Here is a 26,471-nt window from a genome sequence, read left to right on the forward strand (position 1 = left end):
AATTAAAGTTATTCACAATATTTATCACTCAACAAACTCAGGTAACTAAGAAAATTTAAAATTAAAATGACCAGATTAATCTCAGACATATTTAGCATATTAAAATTATTATATTAATATCAGATGATTTTACATAGTTTTGATAAAATTAATCATGTGTTCGTTAGATTTTGTTTGGCTGCACATGACTAAAACTAACCTAGATTCATCTTAACTCTGGATTTATCAAGCACCGAGAAGGATCAAATCTCTAGTGGTGCAAACCTTTCCTCGAGTTTTTCACTCAAAAAAGAGATTTGCACCTTGAGAAATCTGATCCCTCTCGGCATTTGATAGATCCAGAGTTAAGATGGATCTAAGTTGGTCTAATGAAAATGATGTAATAACCTTCTAGTAGATAGTGATGAAACTAATCTTTAAATGTTATGTTGATACCCAACAACAATAATCCAAGTACCTTGTTCCTAAGTGAAAATTGGAATTATGGATATTGTGACAACTCTTAAGCAACCTAATTTAATTACATTTAATGGATCACCTTTTGTTTAATGCATTTTGTAATAAAAAAAATTAGTTGTCAATCCAATTATGATTTATGTTGAGTTCATGCTTCTCTTTAGGCTATTCTCTAACATGCATGAATGAGCATTGTTTCCAGACTCTATAAAGGGCTTGGTTGCTTTATTTATGGTGCCAGGTCCAATTCCCTATTATGGAGAAAAAATCCAACGCAATGATGTCAAATTTGTTCTTACAACTTGGTGCCCAAAACGAATGTTATTATTTGTTGTAATTCTAAACACACACTACATAATGCAATTTTGTGACTACCTAAAATTATATAATTTTGTAGTTCTCATTATATCATATACCCCCTTCACCTCTCTTCTTTTCTTTTAACCTAAAACTCTTAGGCTCATTGGCTAAGATTGTAGGTATTAGGCACCAACGGATAGGAGGATAAAACATGATCAAAGAAACATGCCCACCACGATCCTTGACCAAGACTACTCTTCCTACTAGATTTAGGGTTCTAAAAGACCAATTTGCCAGTCTTCCAGTAATTCTCTCAATGGTTTATTGCCAATTAGCCATCTTTAGAGGATTTAGAGCTAGCGGGGTGCCAACATATTTGGTGGGGAGGTCTCCAAATCTAAATCCCAGGATTCTTGTAAGATAAGTTTTGACATTTCCAGTTGTGTTAAAGAAGTAGGTGCAAGATTTCTCCCTGTTGATTTGAGTACCTGATGCTTCCATGAAGAGATCCAGGATACTTTTCATTCTTTTTACTTCCTTGAGAGATACTGTGCAGAACAACATGATGTCGTCTACAAATTGCTGGTGGGTGATCGGTATATCATTCCCCCAAATCCAAAGCCCTTCGATTTTTCCCTCCTGCAATTCCTTTTTAATATATCTCCCTAGCCCTTCTGCCGCAATGATGAAAAGGAAGGGAGATACGGGATCCCCTTGTCTGAAGCCTCTAGAGGCATTGAAGGTGGTAGTTGGAATTCCATTTAAGAGAATGGAGAAAATCGGGGTGGAGATCATATATGATACCCAACCGATCCATCGGTTACAGAAACTAAAGGCAGCTAGCACTTATTTAAGGTATTCCCAATTCAGACAATCATAGGCCTTAGAAAGGTCTAGTTTGATCATCATCCCTGCTTTTTTTTCAAAGAGTGCACCACTTCTTATGACGTTATCAAACCATCAAGAATTTGACGCCCTTCCACAAATCTTGTTTTCTCAGGAGAAATAATACTGGAAAGAATGGGCTTAAGTCTTTTGGCCAAAAGGGTTGCAATAATTTTATAGATCATATTACAGAGGCCAATAGGTCTAAAACCTTGGGGATCTTCAGATTTAGCAGTTTTAGGAATAAGAGACAAAAGAGTAACGATTAAGCCAAGACATACCTTTTGGTTTCTTCGTGATTCTTCGACCACGTCCAGAATGTCTTACCCCATGAACTTCCAACTCGCTTCATAGAATTCCATTGTGAACCCATCAGGTCCTGGGGCTTTATTCTTCTTCATCCCTTTCACAATCTCTTCAACTTCCTCCAAGGTAGCTGCCCTCATTAGAGCAAGGTTATGATCTCTGGTAATCAAGCTTGGAATATCGTTGCAGACTCTCTTGATAGCTACTTGTCATTCCTCTTGGGGTTCAGTGATGAGGTCTTTAAAGTGCTTGACCAGGGTATGTTCCATCTCTTCATGCTGAGTTAGGCGAGTTCCTTCTACATCCTTTATAGAGAAGATTCTATTTCTCTGTCTCTGTTGGATCATAGCCTGATGGAAGAACTTTGTATTCCTTTCTCCCTCTTTTAACCAATTCACTCTTGATTTTTGTGTCTATAGAATCTCTTCTTGTATCCTTCTTTCTTCAATTTGGATAATCAGGACCCCTTCCTCTCTGGCTAGTTCTTTGCTCCTCCCTGCTATTATGATTTCTTTTTGAATTCCCATCATTCTTTGGGCTAGTTGTTGCTGATATTTGAAGATATTCACGAATTCCTCTTTGTTCTATTTTTTAATTTTCTCTTTTATTTCCTTTAATTTCAATTGGAGGGTTTGCATTCTGCTTCTCCCCCTCTGCTAACTTTGTCTCCACCATTCCTCTACTTTCGTCATGAACTTCTAATCTCTGAGCTAGAAGGCCTCAAACCTGAAAGGGCGCTTTTTGGGGCTACCTTTGTGATCAATTTCAAGTTTGATCGGCTAGTGGTCGAAACCCATTCTCGGGAGGATCATGGCTTCTATGAAAATGTCTCGGTTTTTTACCTGTTTAGATATAAGGAATCGGTCTAACCGCGAGGCAATTTGGTGGATGCCTCCTCTTCTGTTGTTCCATGTGTGAGTCCCATTTATCATTGGGTTGTCCACCAACCTTTGTTCATTGATCATATCCCGGAAGGCTTCTATATCCATGTTTTACGTTCTGAGACCTCCTCTCTTTTCACTCAGTGATGTGATCATGTTGAAGTCTCCTCTTACAATCCATGGGTTGTTTGGGAAAAGACTCTAGGTTTTTTCCAAGTTCTGGAGGAAAATCCTACGCTCCTCGGGTATAGGCAGCCCATACACTCCTGAATTTCCCTGATAGAATTCTAGGTAAATTATCTTCAAATTGAACCTCCTAAGGGTTCAAGAGTATTGCCAAGCCCCCAGCACTTCTTGTGGCATCCTGGCCTATTATTTTGTAATAGGTTTAAATTTTCCCATGATTTTTTTTAGTTTCTGTTCACTGATCTTTGTTTCCTATATTATCTTTATATTAGGTTTATCCTTTCTAAGTCTCTCTTTCAAGTATATTTGTTTCCCCTTACTATTCAGCCCTCTAATATTCCAAGTTGTAATAATCATTTCAACAATTTGATGGGTTGTTGGAATACCTTTGATAGAGGCACGACTCTTCCCGAGTTCACCAGCATTTCTCCTACCATCTGAATGGATTCGCTCATGGTTCTTCTTCCCCGTTTTCTTCCTCCTTTCCCTGTAGTGCCTGTTTCTGTGCTTTGTCCCCCTTGCGATCCTAGGTGCTCTGGCTGACTAACTATGATTGATCCACGTTTCTCCTTGTATCGTTGGAACATGTCTTTGTATAATTGCTTCTGATCTTCTGGGATGAACCTCTCATCCAGATGCCTCCATTCTTGTAGTAGTCTTTTCATGACCTGTTCTTCTTCACTGCCATTGTCTTTCTGGGGGTCGATCTCCATTTGGATCTGCTCTTGTTGGGTTTCTGTCTCTTCCCCTTCATTTTCCTGCCCTATCGTAGCTTGTGCCTTACTTTTCCCTTTGTCTATATTTTTAGGTTCTATTGGTTCTTCACCACTTTCTTCCCCTTCTTCGTCCATTTCCTCTTCTTGTAGAGCTGCAAACTTATTTTGATTTACCTGAACTGATTCCTTGGAAGGTGTTTTAAAACTGGTCGGTCCTCTTTGAGATTTTTTTCGTTGATGCACTTCTGAAAAACCATCCTTTTTGTCCTTACCCGTTTCTTCCTCCTTCTTTGTTTTGTCCTCCTTCCTTTTGTTTGGTGGTGATGCAGTTGCGTTCAATGGGTAGGATCTAAAGAGGTGGTCGTATTCGTGACATCGTTTGTAGCGGAATGGAATGTTCTCATAATCCACTGGTTGTTGCCATACTTCATCAAGATATTCCACCTTAATACAATCAGGGAGTGGTTCTGTGATGTTCATGTATACAGAGATCCTTTCATAAGAGGTGTATCTACCTTCACTGGTGGTGTCTGCTACTTTGACAAAGGTCCCAATTGAGTTCCCAATACCTTCCAGGATTTCTGGATCCCAAAACTCAATTGGGAGTCCGAAAAGCTGGACCCATATTGGTGCCACCAACATTTTCTCCTTATCTGGGTTGTAACATTCTTCCCAATGCCTCATAAAGAGACCTGCGTTTCTGAAGAAATGGGATCCATCATCAAAAACCATCTCCTTATCATCCAGGTTAGAGAAAATGACCGAGAAGAAATCTTTAGCGCCTAATTTTAGGTCAATATGTCCTTTAGGTTGCCATCTCTGTTGTGTCCATTTTGTCAGTTCTTTCTCTAACAACCACGCCCCTATAAACTTGCAAATCAGAGCATGGTCTTTCATATATCCTCTATATTCTTCTAGTTTGTTATTTGGGACTACAAACCTGGGTTTTTCATTGCTCGGGGCAGACATTTGTTTCCCAATCCAGCTTGCCCTCCAGCCCCCATGACTGGGGCATCCTTACTTCGTTTTCTTGTGAATCCGGTCGTTCCATTCCTGCTTGCCTCGCTCGTCATTACATTTTTGTAGGATCGCTCCCCCCAAGCCGATTTCGTCATTTCTTTGTCAGCGCAGCCTGGGGCCTGTCCTGTTGCCCCAACGGCCCGTGACTCTATCTTGTCTTGATCTAATGTAGGTCGCTGCAGTCTTTACCTGAGCCTTGCCCGAATCTCAAGTCTGCCAGAGGCAAACCCTGCAGAAAACCCTAACCCTAACTGTTGAACATCATCACTTTCCTCCGTCTCGCTTCCAGACTTCGATCATTCCCATCTAATTTAACACAAATTTTGATTAAGATGTTTTTTTCATTTATTTATTATATCTAAGCATTTATTTTTGTTTTAATTTATATATTAATTTGTTTTTGATTAAAAAATATTGTCGTTTATCTATAGTTTAATATTAGAAATTCAATTTTTATTATTATTTAAATTTAGTTATTGGTAAATTGATTGGTTGAGGTCTTATTATGGGTTTTTTTAGTAACTTCCATTTATATTAGTTATTAATTTTTTGTTTTTAGATTTATTTCCTTTTTATTGTTATTTTTTTATTTTTTCTCTATATTTTCAATTTAAAATAACTTATTATTATATTAAAAATAAATTATATATATATTATATATATATATGATTAGTTGTTTTATTTTTCTGATGAATTTTTTGTCTTTATTATTTTTTGGTTTAGTTAAGCTATATTTAAGCTAAGTTGCAAGTACTAGTTACTATATAGCCTTTGTTTAATATGTACTTTAAATTAATTAATTTATATATTTTAATAAACAACCCAAAACATCGATTAATTAACTATGCCAAAAAATCAAATTTACATTTTTAAATAATCTTATACTAAGTTTTACACCAAACTAAAACTACAAAAATTCTAATAAAAATCAAAAACCTTAGTTAAAGTACAAACTAGTGCACCCATATAAATTAAATGATTGGTAAATGCAAATAAACTTCAATTCATAATTAGCATCAAAACACTTCTTAGATATATATATATATATATATATATATATATATTTAAAACAATACAACATGAAACAAAATCTTTAACCATGAAGTCAATCCATAATAAGTAACCTAACACTTCATGATACATTTAATATATAGGTTAAACATATATACATTGAAAACAATACAACATTGACAAGATTCTCAACCATGGAGATTCCTATGTAAATAGAATTTATTCCAACACAAAACCATGACTCATTTCATATAACATTTTTCAATTAATCAATTTAATTAAAATGACATAATTATTTGGGAATAAATATTGACAATTGATTTCATACTATTGTAAATATTATCTAATTTTTTATATTTTATTTTCATATGAAAAAAACCTAGTTTATATTATGTACAAGTACAATTATCATAAACATATTTGCAACCATTATATCATTATATTTTGTCCATATACTTCAAAAAAAAATATAAAAAGAAACTTATTAAAAAAATAAAATAAAAAACATATAATATCTAAAAACTGAATTTTATAGAAATTATTATATAATATTCTATAAAATTAAAACCTTACATATTTCAAAATAGACACACTTTTACCCCTGACTATGAGATAGCAATTTTATAAAAACACATCTTCCAAAATAGACCAACTTTTAATTATAACGATTATTTTAAAAATTTCCAACCTGCCTACTGAAGCTTCTGCATCAATAAAGACATTCGCGGAAGGGCTGAGTGTTGTTTCTTTAGGATAGGAGATTAACGGTCTCGTTCAGCAAGACAAAGTTACATCCACCGCCAGTGGCTCCAACTGTTTGGCGAGTGCAACGAAACAGCTTCAAACTTATCCATATGATTATTCCGCACTTTATATGGAGAGCTGCTTTGTCTTCTGTCAAATCAATTACTTTCCAGTAATATTTCTTATTTTTCTCTTCATTTCTGCTATTTTATAATTTTTTGAACATTTAGATTACAATTGTCGAATTTTAGAATTTTGGACATTCAAGTTTTTTCAATGTTAAATACATTTTGACTGTAAAAAAAAATTACTTAAATATGTTTAGGATTGAAAATTTTATTATTTAGATATGTTCAGGATTGAAAATTTTATTACTTGATTACTAAATAATTTTTAATTTGAGTTTGGCGAGGAATGATTTAGAAAAAACATGGATGAAATTAAGAGTTAGGAGAGGTGTGCTTTTGTTTATAGTGTTGCAATTGTTGTTAATGTGAAAACTTATTAATGCACATAATTATTGGATTTAAGAAAATACATTATCCGGAAGGCGAAGGCGATCGGAGCTAGGGTTGCAGTGCCGATGGCCTAGGGCTCAGCGGGTGAGGGGCAAGGAGGCTACAATCTTGACAGACAGGTGTACAGGAAGCTGACAGCTGAAAGATCAGGCATGCAAGCGACAAGTGTGGAGAACAGGCAGGGAGAGCTGGAAGGACCATAGACAGGGCACCTGGGAACGTGGACCGCAGATGGTTCCCCATAGAAGATGGCAGCCAAAAGCATCACAGAGTTTAGTTTCACGTTAGGTTTTTCGCTGTCACTTTCCCTGAGCTATTCGCGGCTACATCTTGACAACGAAGGGTTTCTGAACACATTGTTTCCGGCCTTCGGTTTGCTCGCTGTTACCTGTAGTAAATCTGTTAAAAATGGTCAAACCCAGTGATGCCTTAGATCTTGATCCTGAATCGGGAGACATTTTGTCAGTTTGGGGTTTGGAGGTTACTGAACAAAACATTGAAAGATATAGGCTAGTTGGACGCTCTAGGAAAGCTAAATCAGGCTCGAAGGTGACCTGGAATCAAAGAAAATCACTAGGTTTGCTGGAGGAGAGCTTAGGGCTAGCCTTTCTGAGCGGCCAAGGAGCTTCGGCGATTTCTCCGCTACAGGACAGAAGAATCCAGTCAACAACATTCAAGCAAGCGGAAGGCCAACAAATCCACCAAGTATATACAGAGAAATCCCTCCCGCTTAGCCATTTCTTCTCTGGAGGTGTTGAGCATATCGTTTGTAGTTGTGGGTTGAGAAAATCGGCGGGCAATAGCCCAGGTTGCGGGTTAAAGGCAAATTTAGGGTATACAGATGCGGATCAGCCGTCAACTGTCAGAAAGGATCATTTTGGTCGAGACCCAAAAAACCCCAGGACACTTTCTGGGAAGGCAAATTTAGGGTTTGGACGGGGTTCGGCCCTCAGGAAGGAAATCTTAGATTATGAAGGAGGAGCAGGCTTTTCCGGGAAGGCAGGAGGTTTGGGGGTATCAGAAGGCATAGTGGGAGAGTTTGGAAGCAGGACATCAGCAGTAAGGGAAGAAAGAGGGAACCCTATCACTGGCTCAAGGAAGAATTCAGGCTCACAGCAGGAGGGATTAGCAAATGGTGCAACACCTGCTCAGAACAGGGAGGAAGGGCCAGCCAAGAGGCAGATGGGGGAAAAGAGGAAAAAGCAGAAAATAATAAAGAAGAAAGAAAACTCAGCAAACCTAGTCTTAGGTATGGACGTCTAGATAGATGAAGCCATCGAAGTGGCTGAGCTTACCCTGGTGGGTAGAGCAAGGGGGAAGAAACATTCAGCCCAGTTTATTCAAAATTGGGCCATGCAGCAATGGCAATCGGCTCCTGATAAGGGTTTCCAGGTAACATCCTTGGCGAAAGCATGGTTTATGGTAAAATTCGAAGAGAAAGAGGCGATGGATTAAGTCCTGGGGAAGAACTGGGCTTTCGGTAACCACCCTGTAATGTTCGATGCACAACACGAGAAGGTGGAGGACATTCCTGTTTGGATACGCGTGCCTAGGTTACCACCTTTCTTGCAGGTAAAATCAGTCTTCAAATCCATTGGGAACCATATCGGAACATATTTGGAAACAGACATGTCCTTCATCCAGTCGAAGGACAAGGCGATGGCTAAGATACTGGTGAGACTGAACCCAAGGGAAGGACTAGTGGAAGATATCACGATTCAATATAAGGAGTTCATCTATGTTCAACCTCTGGATTATGAACATATGCCATTTCAATGCCACAGATGTCATGTTTACGGACACTTGGCAAGAGATTGTCCTCTGGGATATCGGCGTAGGCAGAAACAGAGGAAAGCCGAGGAGGAATCGACGAAGGCGAAGAAGTTAAGGACTCCGCTTTCAAAGAAGGATTAGGGGTCGGATCACATGGAAATGGATAGGCCATAGGAGGAAAAAAGTAGAGGATGCAGTTAAGCAGGAGACCCCCCTTCTGGATTCCCTCCCTACACAGCCTCAAGAGCTAGAGAAGTGAGTCCAGGGTACCACATAAGCACATGCAGCTCCTAGTACTGAAGACACAAAGGGTATGTGACTGGACTTAAGCATTACATCCCTTTCTCCATCTTTATCTATAGAAGATGTTAGCTTAAATTCTTATGCTCATGTTAGTACTTGCCCGACATCTGGTTATGATTATACACATGTGGATAACATCATAACATCTATTCCCAAGTTAGATCTGAACTATGAGGGGGTTCCGGGTGAGGAGGAGGGAGTGAGGAAAGGTTCACTCCCAGGTTCAAAATATTATTACCTCCATTCTCATGACAAAAAACCGCCTCCTTTGGAGACTGTGGGGGGTTTGGGTATGGACTTGTCCCTGAGTAATAAGCAGAAAACGAGAGGTAGGAAATCTGATCTATCAAAAGCTCAGGTGAGAGCTAAGATAGATATTGCTGATGGGAAACAAATGTCAATTTTTGGGGTTCTTAGAGTAGCAAAGCCCTGTGTGGAGGTTGAAAAATGATCTTTCTCTCCTAGAACTTTAGGGGTTTAGCCAGTAAACCTAAAAATTTGGCTCTCAAATAAATTGTCCATCGGTGCAATCCGGATATCCTACTGTTGCAAGAAACTTTAGGCAGTGTTGAAGAAGTCACGAATGTTTTATCATCCCTTCTCCCAGTGTGGAATTTTCAGGCAATGGATTCCATAGGACACTCAGGAGGCATAGCCATGATCAAGGAAGGGAAATTAAAATTGAGGAATCTTTGGGGGATGGAGCATGCAATGGGGATGGAAGTCCTATCCTCAGAGCTAGGTGTCCCCCTATTGATAGTCAATATCTATGGTCCATGTCAAGGGAGAGCTGCATTCTAGAATTCTCTACTTTCCAAATCGGTGATGAGGAATCCAAACCTGGTGGTAGGTGGAGACCTTAACTTATCTATTGGAACTGTTGAAAATATGGCCCATCAGCTAGAGAAGACTCATTATCAGATTTTTTTCCCTCAATTTTCTTAACTCTCACAATTTGATGGATATTAACCTGTTGAAAATAAGGCCTACACGGAGGAATCGAAGAACAATTGCAAAAAGACTGGATCGGTTCCTCTTGTGTGAAGAGATAGCCTCAAGGATCCCTGCCTTCCATCAATGGGTAGGAGAGGGAGGAAACTCAGATCACCTTCCAATTCTTCTTGAGCTATTCAAGCCTCCTAAAAGGTCGGCATCCCCTTTTAAATTCAACTCCTCATGGCTGCAGGAGGACTCTTTTAATAAGATTCTCAAAGAAACTTGGAGACCTCCAAGAATAAATGACACTGAAGAAAAAGGCTTCCTGTTCATAGAAAACCTCAAGAGGTTGAAAAAAGAAACAATGGAGTGGTTGAAGGCTAGGAAACAAAAACAGGATGAAGATCTAAATAAAATTGGACTAGAACTCCAAGACTTGGAAAGTACTGAATCAGATGGCTATGAAACCCAGGAGAAAAAGGATAGAATATTGTTGCTAGAAGGACAATGAAGTAAAATCCTTCTAACAAGAGAGGAGGAATGGAGGTTGAAAAGTAGAGCCATTTAGCTGAAGGCAGGAGATGAAAACACTAAATTTTTCCATAATTATGCTAGAGGAAGGAAGAACTCAAACACAATCTAGAAACTAAAGGATGAAAAGGCAGAGAAGCAAACTCTTTTGAAACTCTTTCTAATATAGGGAGAAGCCATTTCCAAAAGCTTTTCACTAGACAAGCGGAAGTCACACTGGCAGAGGTTATCAAGATAGCCTAATGCCTTCCCCGCTATGTGGATGAGGAAGAAGTGGTGGATCTGATGGGAGAAGTCATGAAGGAGGAAGTTGAGAGCATCATTAAATCAATGGCAAAGGATAAGAGTTCGAGTCTAGATGGGTGGACAATTTAACTATTCCAACACTTCTTCGATCAAATTAGACAGGAAGTGACAGAGGTGTTCGAAGAATCTAGGAGGAAAGGCACTATCTACCTGCCTTTTAACTTAACTTTCGTAGCCCTAATCCCAAAAAAAGAAGATCCAGGCTCTTTTGAAGACTTCAGGCCAATCTCACTATGTAATTGCATTTATAAAATAATTGCTAAAGTGATAGTGGTCCGTTTGAAACCCATTCTGTCAAGATGCATATCAAAATAACAGTTTGGATTCTTGGATGGAAGACAGATCCATGAGGCTATCAGGGTTGCTCAGGAAACAATTCATAGTGTCAAACAGAAGAAGAGGAAAGGGGCAGTAGTTAAAATAGATTTATCCAATGCCTATGATAGAATAAGTTGGATCTATATCCGTATGTTACTAACTCATCTGGGATTCAAAGTCTAATTTATCAACTGGATCATGGGATGTATTACAAGTGTTAGTTTCGCGGTATTGATAAATGGAGTTGCTTCTTCTTTTTTCAAAGGGCGGAGGGGTTTGAGACAAGGGTGCCCTCTTTCGCCTCTGCTCTTTCTTCTGGTTGCTAAAGGTCTGAGCCAATTAGTGCAAAAGGCAAAATTGGATGGAGCTATAAGCGGTTTGGAAGTGGCAATAATTTTTTTTATCTCTCATATATTATTTGTAGATGACATATGACTATTCAGTTACGGGAATATAAATGAAATAAAGGAACTCAAGAGGATTCTAGGCCTATTTATGAAAGCCACAGGAATGCAAGTGAACCAAAGGAAATCTCAGTTGATCCTGGAAGGCTTTAATAGGTAGGAGATAACCCAAATTTCAGCATTTTTACCCTTTGAAGTTCATAAACTTGATGATCCATTTAAATATCTAGGTTTCTAGTTGAAACTGAATGCCTATTAGAAACAGGACTGGAACTAGCTAATAGCAAAAATAGAAGCCAGGATTACACATTGGAGTTTCAAGTGGCTTTCAAGGGCCGAAAGGTTGACCCTCATCAAATCTGTCCTACTAGCAATCCCAATTATTAGGCAGCTTTGACATGGGTTCCGAAAGGCATTCTGGAGAAAATAAGAAGGATATGCAGCAGATTTCTCTGGTCAGGATATAAGGAGGAATTAGTCCTACCTTGGGTGGCATGGGAAAAGGTGGCAAGGCCAAAGGAATGGGGAGGCTGGGGAATAAAAGACCTCACAGCTTTCGGGCGTTCATTAGCAGCAAAATCAGGATGGAGGATACTTAAGATGGAAAACCTGTGGACGACGGTGGTGAAAAGGAAATATATTGACCCTGTCCCATTAGAAGATTGGATAAGAAACCTAATTAAGAAAAAAGGGAATATATCTGTTGTTTAGAAGGCTACCATAGACGCTTTCAAGATCATTGAGCAAGGTTTGTCTTGGCAGGTCGGGAACAGGGAGAACCTTCAGATAGGGAAAGATCCTTGGGTAGGCTGTAATGAAAAATTTTCATTATCCCCAGACCTTATTATGCAACTCGAATCTAAAGGTGTTTATTTCTTCAACCAGATTGAGAAACAAGGTCACTCCACTATTTGGGGGCAAGCGTGGCTATTACTATGGACTCTTTAGGCCTATAGCACAGCCTGAATTTTTGTTTTCAGATGACTTTATGATTATTATCTCACATGTCATTGTTTTTATGATCTTTTTAAAATTCAGACTTCTGATGGTTTTGTTTTCCTTCATGTTTGGATTGTTTTCCTCTGTGAGGAGACCTGGGAAGTGGAAGCATCGTTTTTTTTCCTTTTCATGGAGATTTTCATACAATGTATTAAACTGATATACATTGTTCTTTAAGCTGGGGACATGGGTTGTTTTCCTCAATATGAGGAGGTCCATGCTTCAGATCAGTGGTTTATCTTTTTCTTCATGTTTTTTGGACAGGACTGATATTCACATCCTGTGGAGCTCTATGATTTTCAAATCATACAACAAAATGAATGTATGGCATATACTATGTAACTTTTTATTTTGGTTATAAAAAGTTTGATTTTTTCTTTGGAAAAAAGAAAAAAGAAAATACATTATCCAGCTACTAATATATACAATCAGGGCGTATTAACAGTTTATTAAAATTGTTTCTATAAAATTCAATAAAGAAAAATTAGGGAATATATATCTTAATATGATTAACACATTTCTTTTTTCTTTTCAAAATTTTAAAAATTAATCTAGAATGATGTTTATATTAGAAATTTCAAAAAATATTCATTAAATATTTCTCTTATATCTATTTCCAATATTTGCCTTGCATGTGTATAAGATGATCCAAAAATAATGAAAGACAAAATGCATCAAATTTATTAGTATCGCAAAGTGAGAAAAAATGTAAATAAAATCTAATAACATAAAGACAAATATTAAATATGAAGTTCAACATAGAGAATAAGACATTGGATATTAAAAGTAGATTTAAAATGATCTCCACATATCAAAAAAATTATGCCTTAATCACTATTCCTATCGGATCCAAGATCCAAATTTATTTAATAAAAAGTGTGTGCGCAGACTATCCAAAACTTCTATCATCAGGCTCATTGACTATCGTCTCCCTTTTACCAAAAAATAATGAGCAAGTTTTGGAGTCACAATTTTGAATAGAATTAGTGCAAGTAGCGAAGTAGGAAAGATCCAAATGGTAGTAGAGATGATCGCAAAGATAATCAATGTAATAAATTTGCAATTGCATAAAATATTGCACTAAAAATTCTTACAAGAAATTGTCTATTATTCTCCAATGTCCAATAATAGGCAATCATAATGGTAAGAGATACATGTCCCCCAACTTCATCAAATTTTCTAAATTAACGAAATCCTCAACTCTTCCCCTTGTTTTTCATAAATAGAGAGATTGTCTAGACTTAACTGATTCAATTTACTTCTCCATAGAAGCTCCATCATTTTTCTCAGAGTAGCTATCTTACTAGTAAGAAAATCCCAACCCATTCCAACTACCAATGGCTAAAGACGAGAAAAGAGAGAAAGGACTTTCTTTGAGAAGGAAAATCTAATCCATTATTGTCTATTGAAACTGAATTGTAAAACTTGAAATAATAAGCAAGAAATATTTATATCAAAACAAAGTCATATAATACTAAGAATAGAGATATGAATTAATCCCCTTGAGAGAATAGTGAGCAGTTGATTATAAAATGAAACTACCTAAGTAATAGTATGAATCCTCTACAATATTGATATTACTATACTATAGTTCACGAGTAACAAGAGATAAAAATAAATAAAAAAGACATCATGAAATCATACATTGCTAATCTCTTGCATAGGTTTTCTCTTTACAACAAAGAGAGTTCCCTTCGAAATTATCTCCCATACATGTTCTTTAGATATATGGGAAAAATGATATAGCTCTTTCTTATAGGAACTGACTAGCTAACCCTACACTATGGAAATATTTTCATAAATCAGTGTGTATCCTGAATGAAAAGCTTGCAATATTTTGTTTAGCTTTTGCAATCGTGGCAAGAAGGAGTACTCATTTGAAACATTTTTATCTCAACCTCTTCATGTATTCAATCATCTAGTATACCCTAAATAATGGAGTAACCCATTCTAGTAGTTTTCGATCCATGCAATTACAACTAACCATCCATTTCCCTATATGAAAGCTATTGGATGCTAAGACTTCCTCATAAATCCTAAGCACTTTCTGTCTAGTTTGAAACCAAAATATTTCCAGGTCACCATCTTAGGACTTCAATTTCTTTGCAGTATTATGTATCATTTTTATGAAAATTATGCAAAAATATAATTTCTTACAATAGGAACACCAACTAGAGTACTAGAAACACAACTCTTGATGTTAATATTAGTGTAAGAAGAAGAGTGAACATTTTCTAGAAGCTAGCAATGTGTGATTTTGTGTTGATTGTTATGTTTCCTTTATATCATGTGGCATGTGAACTAGTTTAGTAATTGTTACTATTGTTGAAAATTCAAACTATTTGCCATGCAATTCCTTTGATAACAAGATGTTGATAATAAGGCAAAAACTTGGATTGAGTTAAATACGCAAGTCATTCCCTTAACCATTTCCCCACGTGGGGAAGTTATGGGCAAGTACAATGGTAACTAATAGTTCAAAAGTAGAGAAGTTCATGAGAGTATTGGGAGAAAGTGATGGGAGGAGGAGGATATGGGGTACCATGTCCCCCTCCAGTTACAACAGACTACTCCAAGGTAAAACATCCAAGTTATCAATGCAGCGTGTGGAAAAAACCTAACCATGAATAACATTAACTCCAATAGTTGTGTGGGGGATATGTCTTGAATTATGGTTTTATAAATGGTGTATAGTTGAATGGAAATAGGTGTTTATAGTAGTAAAATTCTAGCTATAAGTGTGGGTTTGAGTGATGGCAAGAAAATCACAATGCATTTCCACAAGGACCGGAGTTGGAGATGCATCAGATGTTCCAAGGTTCCTTGTGACTAGACAATGCCACCCTGATGAGTGCAAAGAGAAAATACTACTAGGCACAGAGCCTTCAAAGGGATGGAAAATGGCTTTGGTAGTTGTTGTCTCATCAATCCTCTTTGAGCATAAAGAATGAGGTGGAGACCTTGAAAAACATGGAAATCCTGTAGCACTGGCACACACCATGTGGGATAATTAATGAGGAAATATAAGTGTGGAATCGTAATATGGGACATTAAAGAAACAAAAAGACCAAATGTACTAAACTAACTGACCTTTCCTATCACATAAAAGAACTTATTGGGTGTGTGGTGGAAGTAAGAGGGGATCGTAATAGTGAAGTTTCAAATAATTGGATTGAGTACACAATGAATGTGAAATTATTATCAATCTAATTTTATGCTTTTAGTTTGAAACTAGGAACATCAAGGAAATAAGGGAAGTTAGGGATGCAGGGAAATTGGAAAAGGGAGCAGACATAGGAGTTGAAGGGGCATTCATATACAACAATTTTTTATTAAGTATAAACAAGTGGACAAATATAATATATACTAAACATGAATAAATAAATTCTCAATTTGTCGCTCCTCCTAAGGTCTTCTTGCCTACCGTTTTGTTTGGACACTTCGTGCATAGTGCTCATATTCATGACAATGGAAACATATATTTTTTTATCTTTCTTCTTTCCCCCCTAGCTAGATTTTGGTTCGGTTTGAGATTTCTTCCCTTCTTCCTTCTTTCCCTTACCAACCAATGCAATTTTTTCTTCATCCTCGCCCATTGGAAGAGGTCCTATCTCTAGTATTCCGCCTTATTTCCTCTTGTACCAAATCAGACCATAAGTGTTCCCAATTCAGTAGTTTCTCCCTCATGTTCACTGAATCTTGATAGTTATGCCAACTCTTGGGAAGGCCGAGAAGGGTTAGCCTTACCAAGTCATCCTCTGAAATAGTAACACCAACTCATGCAAGCTCATCAAGAACTTGTGTGAACCTACTAAGATACTATGGGATAATTTCATTCTTTTGCATCTTGATATTTCAAAGTTTATCCATGAGTGTCAGCTTCCCATTGTCACTACTATTCTAGATCGGATCTGTCAGTGCCTACCACATTTCATAAGGATTTTCTTTCCCATGGATATTGGTGTTAATGTGGTCTTATACTCCCTCCAATATTATTCTCCTTGTCTTGGCTACATATTTTTTCCTCTAAGCAAGGTTTTAAGCATCAGATTTTGTTGGTTTTGCAACATCTCTCTTGATGTATTCTAGCAATACATTGTGATAGAATACCTCCTCCATGTGATCCTTCCATGCGATGAAATTAGAGTTTCCTTCCAAGGCATACTCTAGCCTCAACACATTGAAGTTCACCTTCTTAGCTCTAAAGAGATCCTGCTACATTGAAATGCAAATTCAAGCCTCCTGAGAAATAACTTCAAAATTCCTGCTATGATACCATGTAGAAATCATGGTGTAGATTTGCAACTACTCATGAAGTTTTAATCAAAATTACAAAACAAAAACCTAATCTACTGCTCTGTGGAAGTTAATTCCCAATTTAGAAAAAAAGTTTCAAACAAGCAAAAAGAAATAACACAGCGCACAATATTTTTCCTAGGGAAAACAAATCTATTAAAAACCCCAATGTTTTCTTGCATTAATCTGATGAATAGTGATGTATTACAATTAATTTGCGTAACTAAGCACAACTTGCAAGTTAATAACCTATCTCTCTACTCACTGAGAAGCTCTGACCCAAATATAATCAATTTCTACCTCTGCTTCAGCCCCTATTTGCTTGCACAATTCTTTGAGAAATTAGGCCCCTATTACTAGGAATTTTTCCAGAATGAATTGTGCAATTCCCAAGGTTGGTCATTTGATTTCATGCAACACCTATACACTCAAGACTAATCTACAACTGATGTTACACTACCTTAGAATATCCACCACAACTTGGGAACTCGAATTTTGTGCATGCACTAGCTATTTTGGGATGATTGATCAGTTAACTAGACGATCGTTGAATTTGAATGAAGTCTCACTGCAGGACTAACCTTCCACAAGTTCCTGCAATAGTTAGAATTAGTTTAACTGAGTACAACTCGAGATAATTAACTTTGATTTCTACAAATTAGCAATCACACATGCTTAACTAAACTATAACTCCTCCAACTCGAGTTTACTGAGTAAACTGGGCGACATAAACCATATCACACAAGTTAATTGCATCTGAGTTATCTGCTGATGTGGAAATTCAAATTTTCTCACTTTAATAAAGACAAAATCAAATTGAGAATTTCTTGTTGCATTTTTCAACAATCCTTCAGGTGAATCTAATCCATGTTTTCGATGACAGTTAGGAGTTCTAACACAACAATGTGCTGATAATAGCAACCAATGGATAGAAGTAGCATTCAAACTAAATGAAACATTCATAAAACACACATTAAATCACAATTGATGGAGACCCCGAAAAATACTCCAACTATGTTACTACCTATCCACATTCAGCAAAAGTTCCTCCATCGCTCTCCTCATGAAGAACACCTCTGTTGTTGGTCTCCATCGCCCTAAATCCCATCATTTGATGTCGACCTCCATCGCTCCAGTTCATGAAGAACCCATCAACAACGTAAAGATAGGACCTTAATCCTTTACCTTTGTAAAGAATTCTTTTGTCTTAAAAAATTGTTTTAAAATCCCCCTCCTTGTAGTAGTGTCAAATGCAACGAGAAACAAGTTTTCTCTAATTGTATCAGTAGAGATCAAAGGGATAGAAGACGAATTGATGTCCGAGAAATCTTGCTAGGAAAAGATGTCACGTTTTTCAGAGTCAACTATCCCCACAAAAGGAAGAGCCCAACAAATTGTTGCATTTATATAAGATAACATGAATGGTAACTGGAATAGCAGTGTTGGTATAAGTGCAAGACAGTGGTAGCCTGCAAGTTGGCGGACTTAGGGCGCACTTTCAGAGTCAATTTTGTAGTTGTTAGATAATTTTGTTTTAAATTGATATATTTTTGTCTTAATTGTTAATTGTCTTAAATGGGTTTTGTCTTAAATGGTCATTGTCTTAAATATAAAGTTTTGTCTTAAAATATTTTTGTTTCAAAATGTTTTTGTCTTAAAATAATTTTTTCCTTCAACATTTCTTGTCTTAAATATAAAGTTGTCTTAAACTAGTACAACCACATTAAAAATATTAATGTGGTTGATATAGTCGAAAAATTCATAAATATAATTAAAAAAACTATTGCAACAAGAAAAATGTCTTACTAATGCACACATTTGCCATATTAACCATGTATAAAAAGGTTATGGGTCAACTTTAAATAACGAACTTGAAATATGAAGTTCAACATAAAGAATAAAATATTGGATATTAAAAGTAGATTTAAAGTGATTTCCACATACCAAAAAATTTATGCTTCAATCCCTATTATTATGGGATCCAAGATCGAAATTTATTTAATAATAAGTGTGTACAAATTATCTTTTACTAGAACCACAAAAAACTAACCTCTATTTGAATTCAACACCACCATCATTTTTATTGCTAGAGTAATTACTATCCTCCAAAAAAATAAAAAACAAATTTTTATTTTTTAAAATATATAATTTATCATTCTATACTATACTTTTTATATATATATATCTATATCTATCTATATATATATATATATAATTTATAATTAATTAATTACAAATTTTTAATATAAAATTTACGTTATATTTTTAATATAAAAATTATTATTTTTCATTCTTACTTTTTGGAAATTTTCATTTTTTAATATAAATTTTTTAAAAAAATGACTCCTTTTCATTTCTATTTTTTAATTAAAAAAAAATTCTAAACTTCTAATATAAAATTTATAAAAATTGTTCTTGTTTTACATATAGTTACCAAATATACCAAATCCAAAATCGAATGATAAACATATCCGGCGACCACCCAATTAATGCCCTATACCATGTTCAATATTTGTTATCATAGTCGGTGTCAATATAAAGGCAAACACATGCGTGCACGTGTCTTTACTTTTGCCTCGCTGGCTGATCCTTTCATTTCTGGAAAAAGTTAATACCATTAATGCTCGACATTTGTATGTTTATCTACATGGGCGGATGGGTTAAATTTGACGGGTACCTTTATTTTTTGCAGAATTTTTTACTGACGGTTTTATTTTAAAATGTTTTTCATATAATTTTTAATATTTATTTTTTCAAGTATTTTTTAATCTTTTCCAATTATATTCATAATTTTTTTTACATGGAAATAATGAATATAAATACTGTTGCAGTATAGAAATTGAAATATATATATTATATCATGTTTTCCATTTAAATAATTTTAATACCAATTCAATTAAAAAACAATATTTGTGAAATAAATTTCAAACTAAAAAACGTAAAGTGCGTGAAGAATGTAAATGTTCAAAAATTTCATTCAATATTTTTACATTGAACATTCAAATTTTTATGTAAAGGAACTAAATTTTTGGATAGTTTCACTCAAAAATAGTAATTGTCAATATATATATATATATATATATATATATATATATATATATATATATATATTGAAAAACAAAAACAAACTACATACCTGAAAAGATTTTCACATATTCAACAATCTCATCAAATATGTGTGCAGTGTTCATTAGCTGCATTGAGTCAAAAAATGAAAATTTATCATTATAAACTACCAATTGTAATAACTTTTATAAGGAATGAGTTCACGACATAACACATTTAGAATATTAAGATCTAATTTTCTTATTTTTTCATATTTGGTAGAATCTATTCATTTATTTATTTTTGTTCTTCACACATGCAAATATGCTAGTATAGATATGGTCTGCGTTGTGAGAAAATACTATAAAAAACATCAAATATTATGACATCTATAACTTAATTTTTCAAGAAAATACATTTTCCTCAAGCAAATAATTAGACTTTTCCTATAAAGATTAAACATCCAAACATGACAGGGTGAAATCATATAAATATCCAAACATAACAAAATGAAATTATATAAACATTCCATTGTATAAAATTTAAACTTTCTTTCTCAGATTAATTCAAAAAAACATATAATAGAATGAAAAAATTCCATAAAAAAATTATATAGTAGAATTTCTATAATAATTAAGGTAAATTTTTTTTCCAAATATTAAAACTCTTAGACTTGTCCTTCAATAATTAATTTATGTTGGAAATTTTCCTACAATTACAATGAAATTTTGCATTTTGTGTGACAACATATTTTCTCATAAATACACTCAAATCCTGTAGAAAATTAATGAAAAACTTACGTGAAAAAAAACCAAAAGAAAACCTGAACACTGGAAATTTTGTTGGAAATAATTCCTCAAGCAGACAAAAAACGCTTGCAAAACAAGTTTGGGTGCATTGGATAAGCTTTGCAACTGTGCCAAGGGTCGATCCGCTGCATATGACCAAGTTTTGACCGTGCCTCTGTTTCTCAGAAAATTCTTGGAGTTTGGGAGACTGAATTTCCGGATAGAGGAAAGACCAGCAAATAAATTTTATATGCCAACACGTGAAAAAGCATTTTCCTCTAATTACCATAGTTTATTCATCCTATCTTACATCGTGGAGTCATCATGAAAAGCTTGTCCTCGTTTTCTCTGTGAGGGCGTTCCATCCGCCATCCATTCATTTTACATTAAGAGTATCTACAGGGGTAATAAAATCTATATGCAGATTCAGTGTAGTATAAAGATGAAGGCATTTACATATATAATATCTATGTGTAAAAATAATCTATATGCAGATTCAGTGTAGTATAAAGATGAAGGCATTTACATGTATAATATCTATGTGTAAAAATTTATCATTTTATATTTTAAGGTTTTGTATTTTTAAAATATTCGATTTTTTCAATACTGACAAGGTATTTATTTTCAGCTATAGCTAATCTTAAAAATGCCATTTTAAGTTTTCATAATATTTGTTTTTGAAAATAAACATAATTCACATATTCCTATGATACTATCACAATTTTAAACTATTCATATTGTTTTTCATTTCATTTTTTTATTTAATGTGTGAATAAAAATTTATTTTATAATATTTTTTTTGTTTTACAATATTTTTATTATAATTTGTAATATTTTTTTTATTAATAAAATTTAAACTATCATACTATTTATATTATTATATCTAAAACTCATTAATATTTGTTTTTTTATTTCACCTCCAAAAGAATAAAGTTTTTAAAATTATGTAGAACTTTTTTTAATATCCAAATCAAAAAACATATCAAAATTTTTCCCACATTAAACTTTTAATAAGCCCCAAAAGTTGAGGATTTTCCTAAATTCTTTGGAAAAATAAATAAATAAATTCCATTTGCCATACCCTACGCCTTCCTCATCTTGCGTATCTTCGAAAATGCATTGATCATTTAAATTACTTTAAAAACTACCAAAACCTTTGTTGCCTGGGAACTCTTCTACCGTGAACTTATCATCTAAATCTAATGCAATTCCTGCGAGGCATTTACAAAATTTGATTTTTTTATCCAAAAAAATATTGCTCTATGTTTGGTTAGTTCTATCTTGAAATCCTAGATAGTAAGCCAATCATCATGCTTTTAGGATTATTTTAAACTTGAACTTTCAAACACTAATCTAATCATCATGCCTTTGGAATTATTTTAAACCTTAACTTTTCTATCTTGGAATCCCGGGCACTTAACCAATAGGGCCTTTGAGATTATTTTAAACTTTAACTTTTTGATAACACGAACAGATATTAAAATAGTTTTATGATTAATTTTCAATTTTCCCAATTTACCTTGTAGTCTTTTTTGGTTAACAACTTCCCCACCTTTCCAAAATGGCCTTTGGACTTTTCTAACTTTCACACTCAAGTTTGAAAATTGCATGTCTTTGTAATGGTTGTAAACTTTAACCTTTTAATCAACATCAAGAGGTGAAAATTGTATGTTTTTGTGATCGTTGCAAACTTTAACCTTTTAATTAACATTAAGAGGTTTCTGGATTGTTCCATGTTTAAATTTCAATTTTACTCTATTTTGGGACTTTTTTCAAAAATGGCTAATTAAGATTTAATGGTCACCATTTCACATATCACAATAATTAGGATTTAATGGTCACCAATACCATTTTACTAGTCACTATTTCAAATGCCGTTTATCTACAATTTATATGCATTAAATAAGTTTTCTCTAATATTTCTGAGCACCCGTATCCAACCCACATGCTCTTTAGGAATCCTTGAATCCTATGCATTCAATATGAGAAGATTAGTTTTGGCATTCATTATATTAGTATAAAATCATGAAACCATTTAATAAATGTATTGTTTACCTTCACCTCATAGAAAAATAGAATTCTTTTAGTTATTATTTCTTTGTATTTTTTATAATTCAATATGAGAAGGATGTGTAATTTTATAGGTGGGTAACTTGGAGTTTAATTAATCAGCCTAGATCTATCTTAACACCATATTTTATCAAGCACTGAGAGAGATAAAAAAATGTGTTTTAATAATGTAAAAAAATTAAATTAAAAAAATAATTATAAACTGTGTTAATAGATAAATTTGATTCATCGCTATTGATATGTTATGAAAACAGTTATATTTTTTGATCTTTGTAACTTAAATTGTTATTATGAAATAACCAAAAATTAATTATATCAATTATGGACTTAATCTTTTGACTATTTAGAATTGCTATCCAAATAAACTTTGTTCTTGTTACATTAATTAATATCACTTTTGCATGAACGAATGTTTATATCAACCATCTAATTCGACTTTATTACATTAATTAATATCATATTTACATAATGCATGTTTATACCATTCTTACTAATCTTACCTGAAAGTTACAAAAAAAAAATTCATGATTGTTATTTAATATAGTTGATAGTTAAAAAAAATCAGTAAAATTGGCATTCAAATAAGAGATGACACATTTGCATTGGGGCGTGGAAAGAGAAGAGACTTCCACTTCCGTGCCAAACTCTCCCTCATATGTCTTATCCTGACATTATATCTGTGTGGGAGTTTTTAGAAATGCTGGTTACAGATATCAAACTTAGTAGACCATGCTTAATTAAATTTGTGAAAACCTTATTCTAAAATAAACAGAGCTCACACGTATCAATGTAGAGATTAGATAGCAATTTAAATAATCGCACCGCTATGTTGAGCTGTGCAAACAGCTTGGCATTCACATGACTTTGCGTATTCCATGGGTCGTGAGAGTCACGGCAACAGACTTGACGGTCATACGCCTGGGAACGCATTGGTAAAGGTGAGCTTCTTCACTTGGCTTTTGCATATTCAAGAATTGTGAGCCGCCCAAGCAAAATTGACCACGATTTTGAAGGGATTATATAGTTTTGATTCTTGAACTTCTTCGCTTGTCTTTTGCATATTCAACAATGGTGAGCCGCCCAAGCAAAATTGACCACGATTTTGAAGGGATTATATAGTTTTGATTGTTGATCGTCCACACTCACTCCCGCAGTTCCTTGGATTTTGAAGGGTATTAGCGTGCTTGGATTACATACTCTTGCCTGGGATTGAACCCCGAGACAGAGGGTATCAGCTGTTGTATTTGCCAATATGAGTACATTAATCCAATGGCAGAATGGGAGTTTAAGGCACTCCATGATTCTACTATTCGCCCTCTTGATAGCGCAGTGCAACGCACAGATCCCGTACACAATCATATCTTCGTCTTCCGACAACCAGACGTACACATATGGCGACCAATTTGCGACAAATTTGAACAACGTTTTGGATGATCTTGTTCAGAACACGCCTTCGACAGGGGTAAATGTTTCTTCGTATGGCGAATCTCCCAATAGAGTTTATGGGCTTCTCCAGTGCAGGGGAGACGCATCGCAAAAGGAATGTTACGATTGCTGTCAAAATATAAGGAATAATGTTACTTTATTGTGCGGAAACAAAGTTGAATGTCGAATGTGGTTGCCTATGTGCGAATTGTACTACCGGAACGACAGCAGCTTCATTGCTACAGGAACACGGCCTTTGGTTTCAGTTGCTCATCAATTCATGAAGGGGCAAGAAATGGCTTTTATAAATCTTGTTTCCGATCTGTCTGCTATAGCTCCTACATCAACAACGAGGTTCAACGAAGGAGCGAGTGTTGATTCTTCAGGTCTTACGATCTACGCTCTCGTTCAGTGCTACAGAGTTATATCCACCTCCGATTGCTCTAACTGCCTGGCCAATGCAACGAAAGAGCTTCAAACTCATCCAAATGTTTATTCCGCAATTTATATGGAGAGCTGCTATGTCCTGCTATCTAATCAATCGCTTTCAGGTAATATTCCTTTTTTGCTTTCCTTTCATTTCTGCCATTTTTATCAAACCAATCACTTTTCAGTAATATTTCTTTTTGCATTTCTCTTCATTTATGCCGTTTTTATCAGAGTAACGGGTACTTAGTTTCGCCGTAGTAGCCATAAGCCTCAAGCAGGCTTGGAAAATAATGGAAATTACTATATTTGATAGAAATTTTTGAAAATCCTAATTATAATGGTGAAGTACAAGAATTTGGGAACTCCAGAATTATTGATAGTCCTGAATTTCTCACTCTGAATAATCCTTACAATGCCAATTATTTCTATTGGTAAAGGAATATATTATTCATTAATAATAAATGCATTTTGTTTTACAGCTAATCAATCAGGAAAATTACCTATGCAATTGGGGGTTGGGAGAGCTGTGCTTCTGCTTACTGTTTTGCTGTTGCTGTTAATGTGAAAATGGCTCTGCTACTGTGATTTGAATCATAGTCTGTGTCAATATGGAGGTAACTATACATGTGCACGTCTCTTTATGTTTGCCTTGCTGGCTCATCCTTTTATTTTTGACAAAAAATAATACCACTAATGTTTGACTTTTGGTTTTTATGTACGCAGGCACATGGAACAATGCAGGCTCTCCTTATCCACGTCAACGTTGGTTTCTATTTACGGCCTGTTCCGTTGGTTGGTTTAGAATGATTTGATATATGTTTATTAGTGTGGTTTACAGAAACAGTGTGTAAAATTTTCAAAGCTTGTACCCAAAAGTCATGGAACGAGATATTTTATTCGGACCTTCTCCCCACTTTAATTTTAATGATTCTGTATTTTTAAAATGTAAGACATTATACTTTATGTTAAAATGTCATTTTAGGTTCTTGTAATATTTACTTTTGTGAATTCACATATTTCTATGTTACCATAATTTTAACCCATTTGTATTTTTTCATTTCACAATATTTTTCTAATTTATATATTTTTTTATTTCACAATATTTTTCCAATTTTATATTATTAGTTTGATCTCTATAGTTCTTTTTTAATCTATTAATAATTTTTTATTTTATCATATTATTTTCATTTTTATAATACTTTTTTTATTGTAATTTCGAAGTTAATTTTTAATTAATAAAATTTAAATTATTATAACATCTATACTTTCATATCTAAAATTTAAGTTATTGGTAATATTTGTTTCTCTTTCTCCATTTCCAAAAGAGTGAAGTTGACTGTAGTTTTTAAGATTATGCAAATGTTCTTTATTATGTAAGTCAAAAAGATATATAAAATATTTTCCCAACTTTAAACTTTTGATAAATCTCAAATTGTCTTCACAAAAATAAAAATTCCCATTTACAAACTTTAAAAATTTCAGTGCATCTTTAGATCTTCTTCTATGAACTAATCATCTAAAGCTACTATAAACTCTCCCGAACACCTTTAGTGCATTGTAGATCTTCTACTATGAACTTATCATCTAAAGCTATTGCAATTCCTACTAGGCATTTGCAAACATTAATCTTTTCCGTCGAAAATAAGCTATTGCTCCACCATTTGTAAGTTTTACCTTGAAATTTGAGGCACTAAGCCATCACATAAACCTTTGGGACAGTTGTAAGCTTTAACGTTTTGATCAAGATTGAGAGATATCGGGATCATTCCCTCCTTAATTTTCATTTTTCCCCATTTACCTTTTGGTCTCTTGTTAGTTAACAACT

General features: G+C 34.5%; 2 protein-coding genes across 2 annotated transcripts in view; both read left to right on the forward strand.

The window, feature by feature from the left end:
* Nucleotides 1-25,507, forward strand: part of LOC149210073 (antimicrobial ginkbilobin-2-like protein) — a 66,921-nt gene extending 41,414 nt beyond the window's left edge. Inside the window, exon 4 of the transcript XR_016252925.1 lies at nt 25,434-25,507. The gene's annotated coding sequence lies outside the window, so the exon portion shown is untranslated. The remainder of the gene's footprint in view (nt 1-25,433) is intronic.
* On the forward strand, nt 23,835-25,496 carry LOC149210075 (cysteine-rich repeat secretory protein 55-like). Its single transcript, XM_089396610.1, has 3 exons — nt 23,835-24,768; nt 25,126-25,260; nt 25,370-25,496. Exons 1-2 carry the CDS (start codon nt 24,045-24,047, stop codon nt 25,209-25,211), a joined length of 810 nt encoding a protein of 269 aa, XP_089252736.1. The 5' UTR covers nt 23,835-24,044; the 3' UTR covers nt 25,212-25,260; nt 25,370-25,496.
* Nucleotides 25,508-26,471: the final 964 nt, after the last annotated feature.

This window comes from Pinus tabuliformis, chromosome 1_2 (assembly GCF_031772625.1).
Source record: "Pinus tabuliformis cultivar Carrire ecotype Pingquan chromosome 1_2, CPIR1, whole genome shotgun sequence".
In the NCBI taxonomy this organism is placed as follows: Eukaryota; Viridiplantae; Streptophyta; class Pinopsida; order Pinales; family Pinaceae; genus Pinus; species Pinus tabuliformis.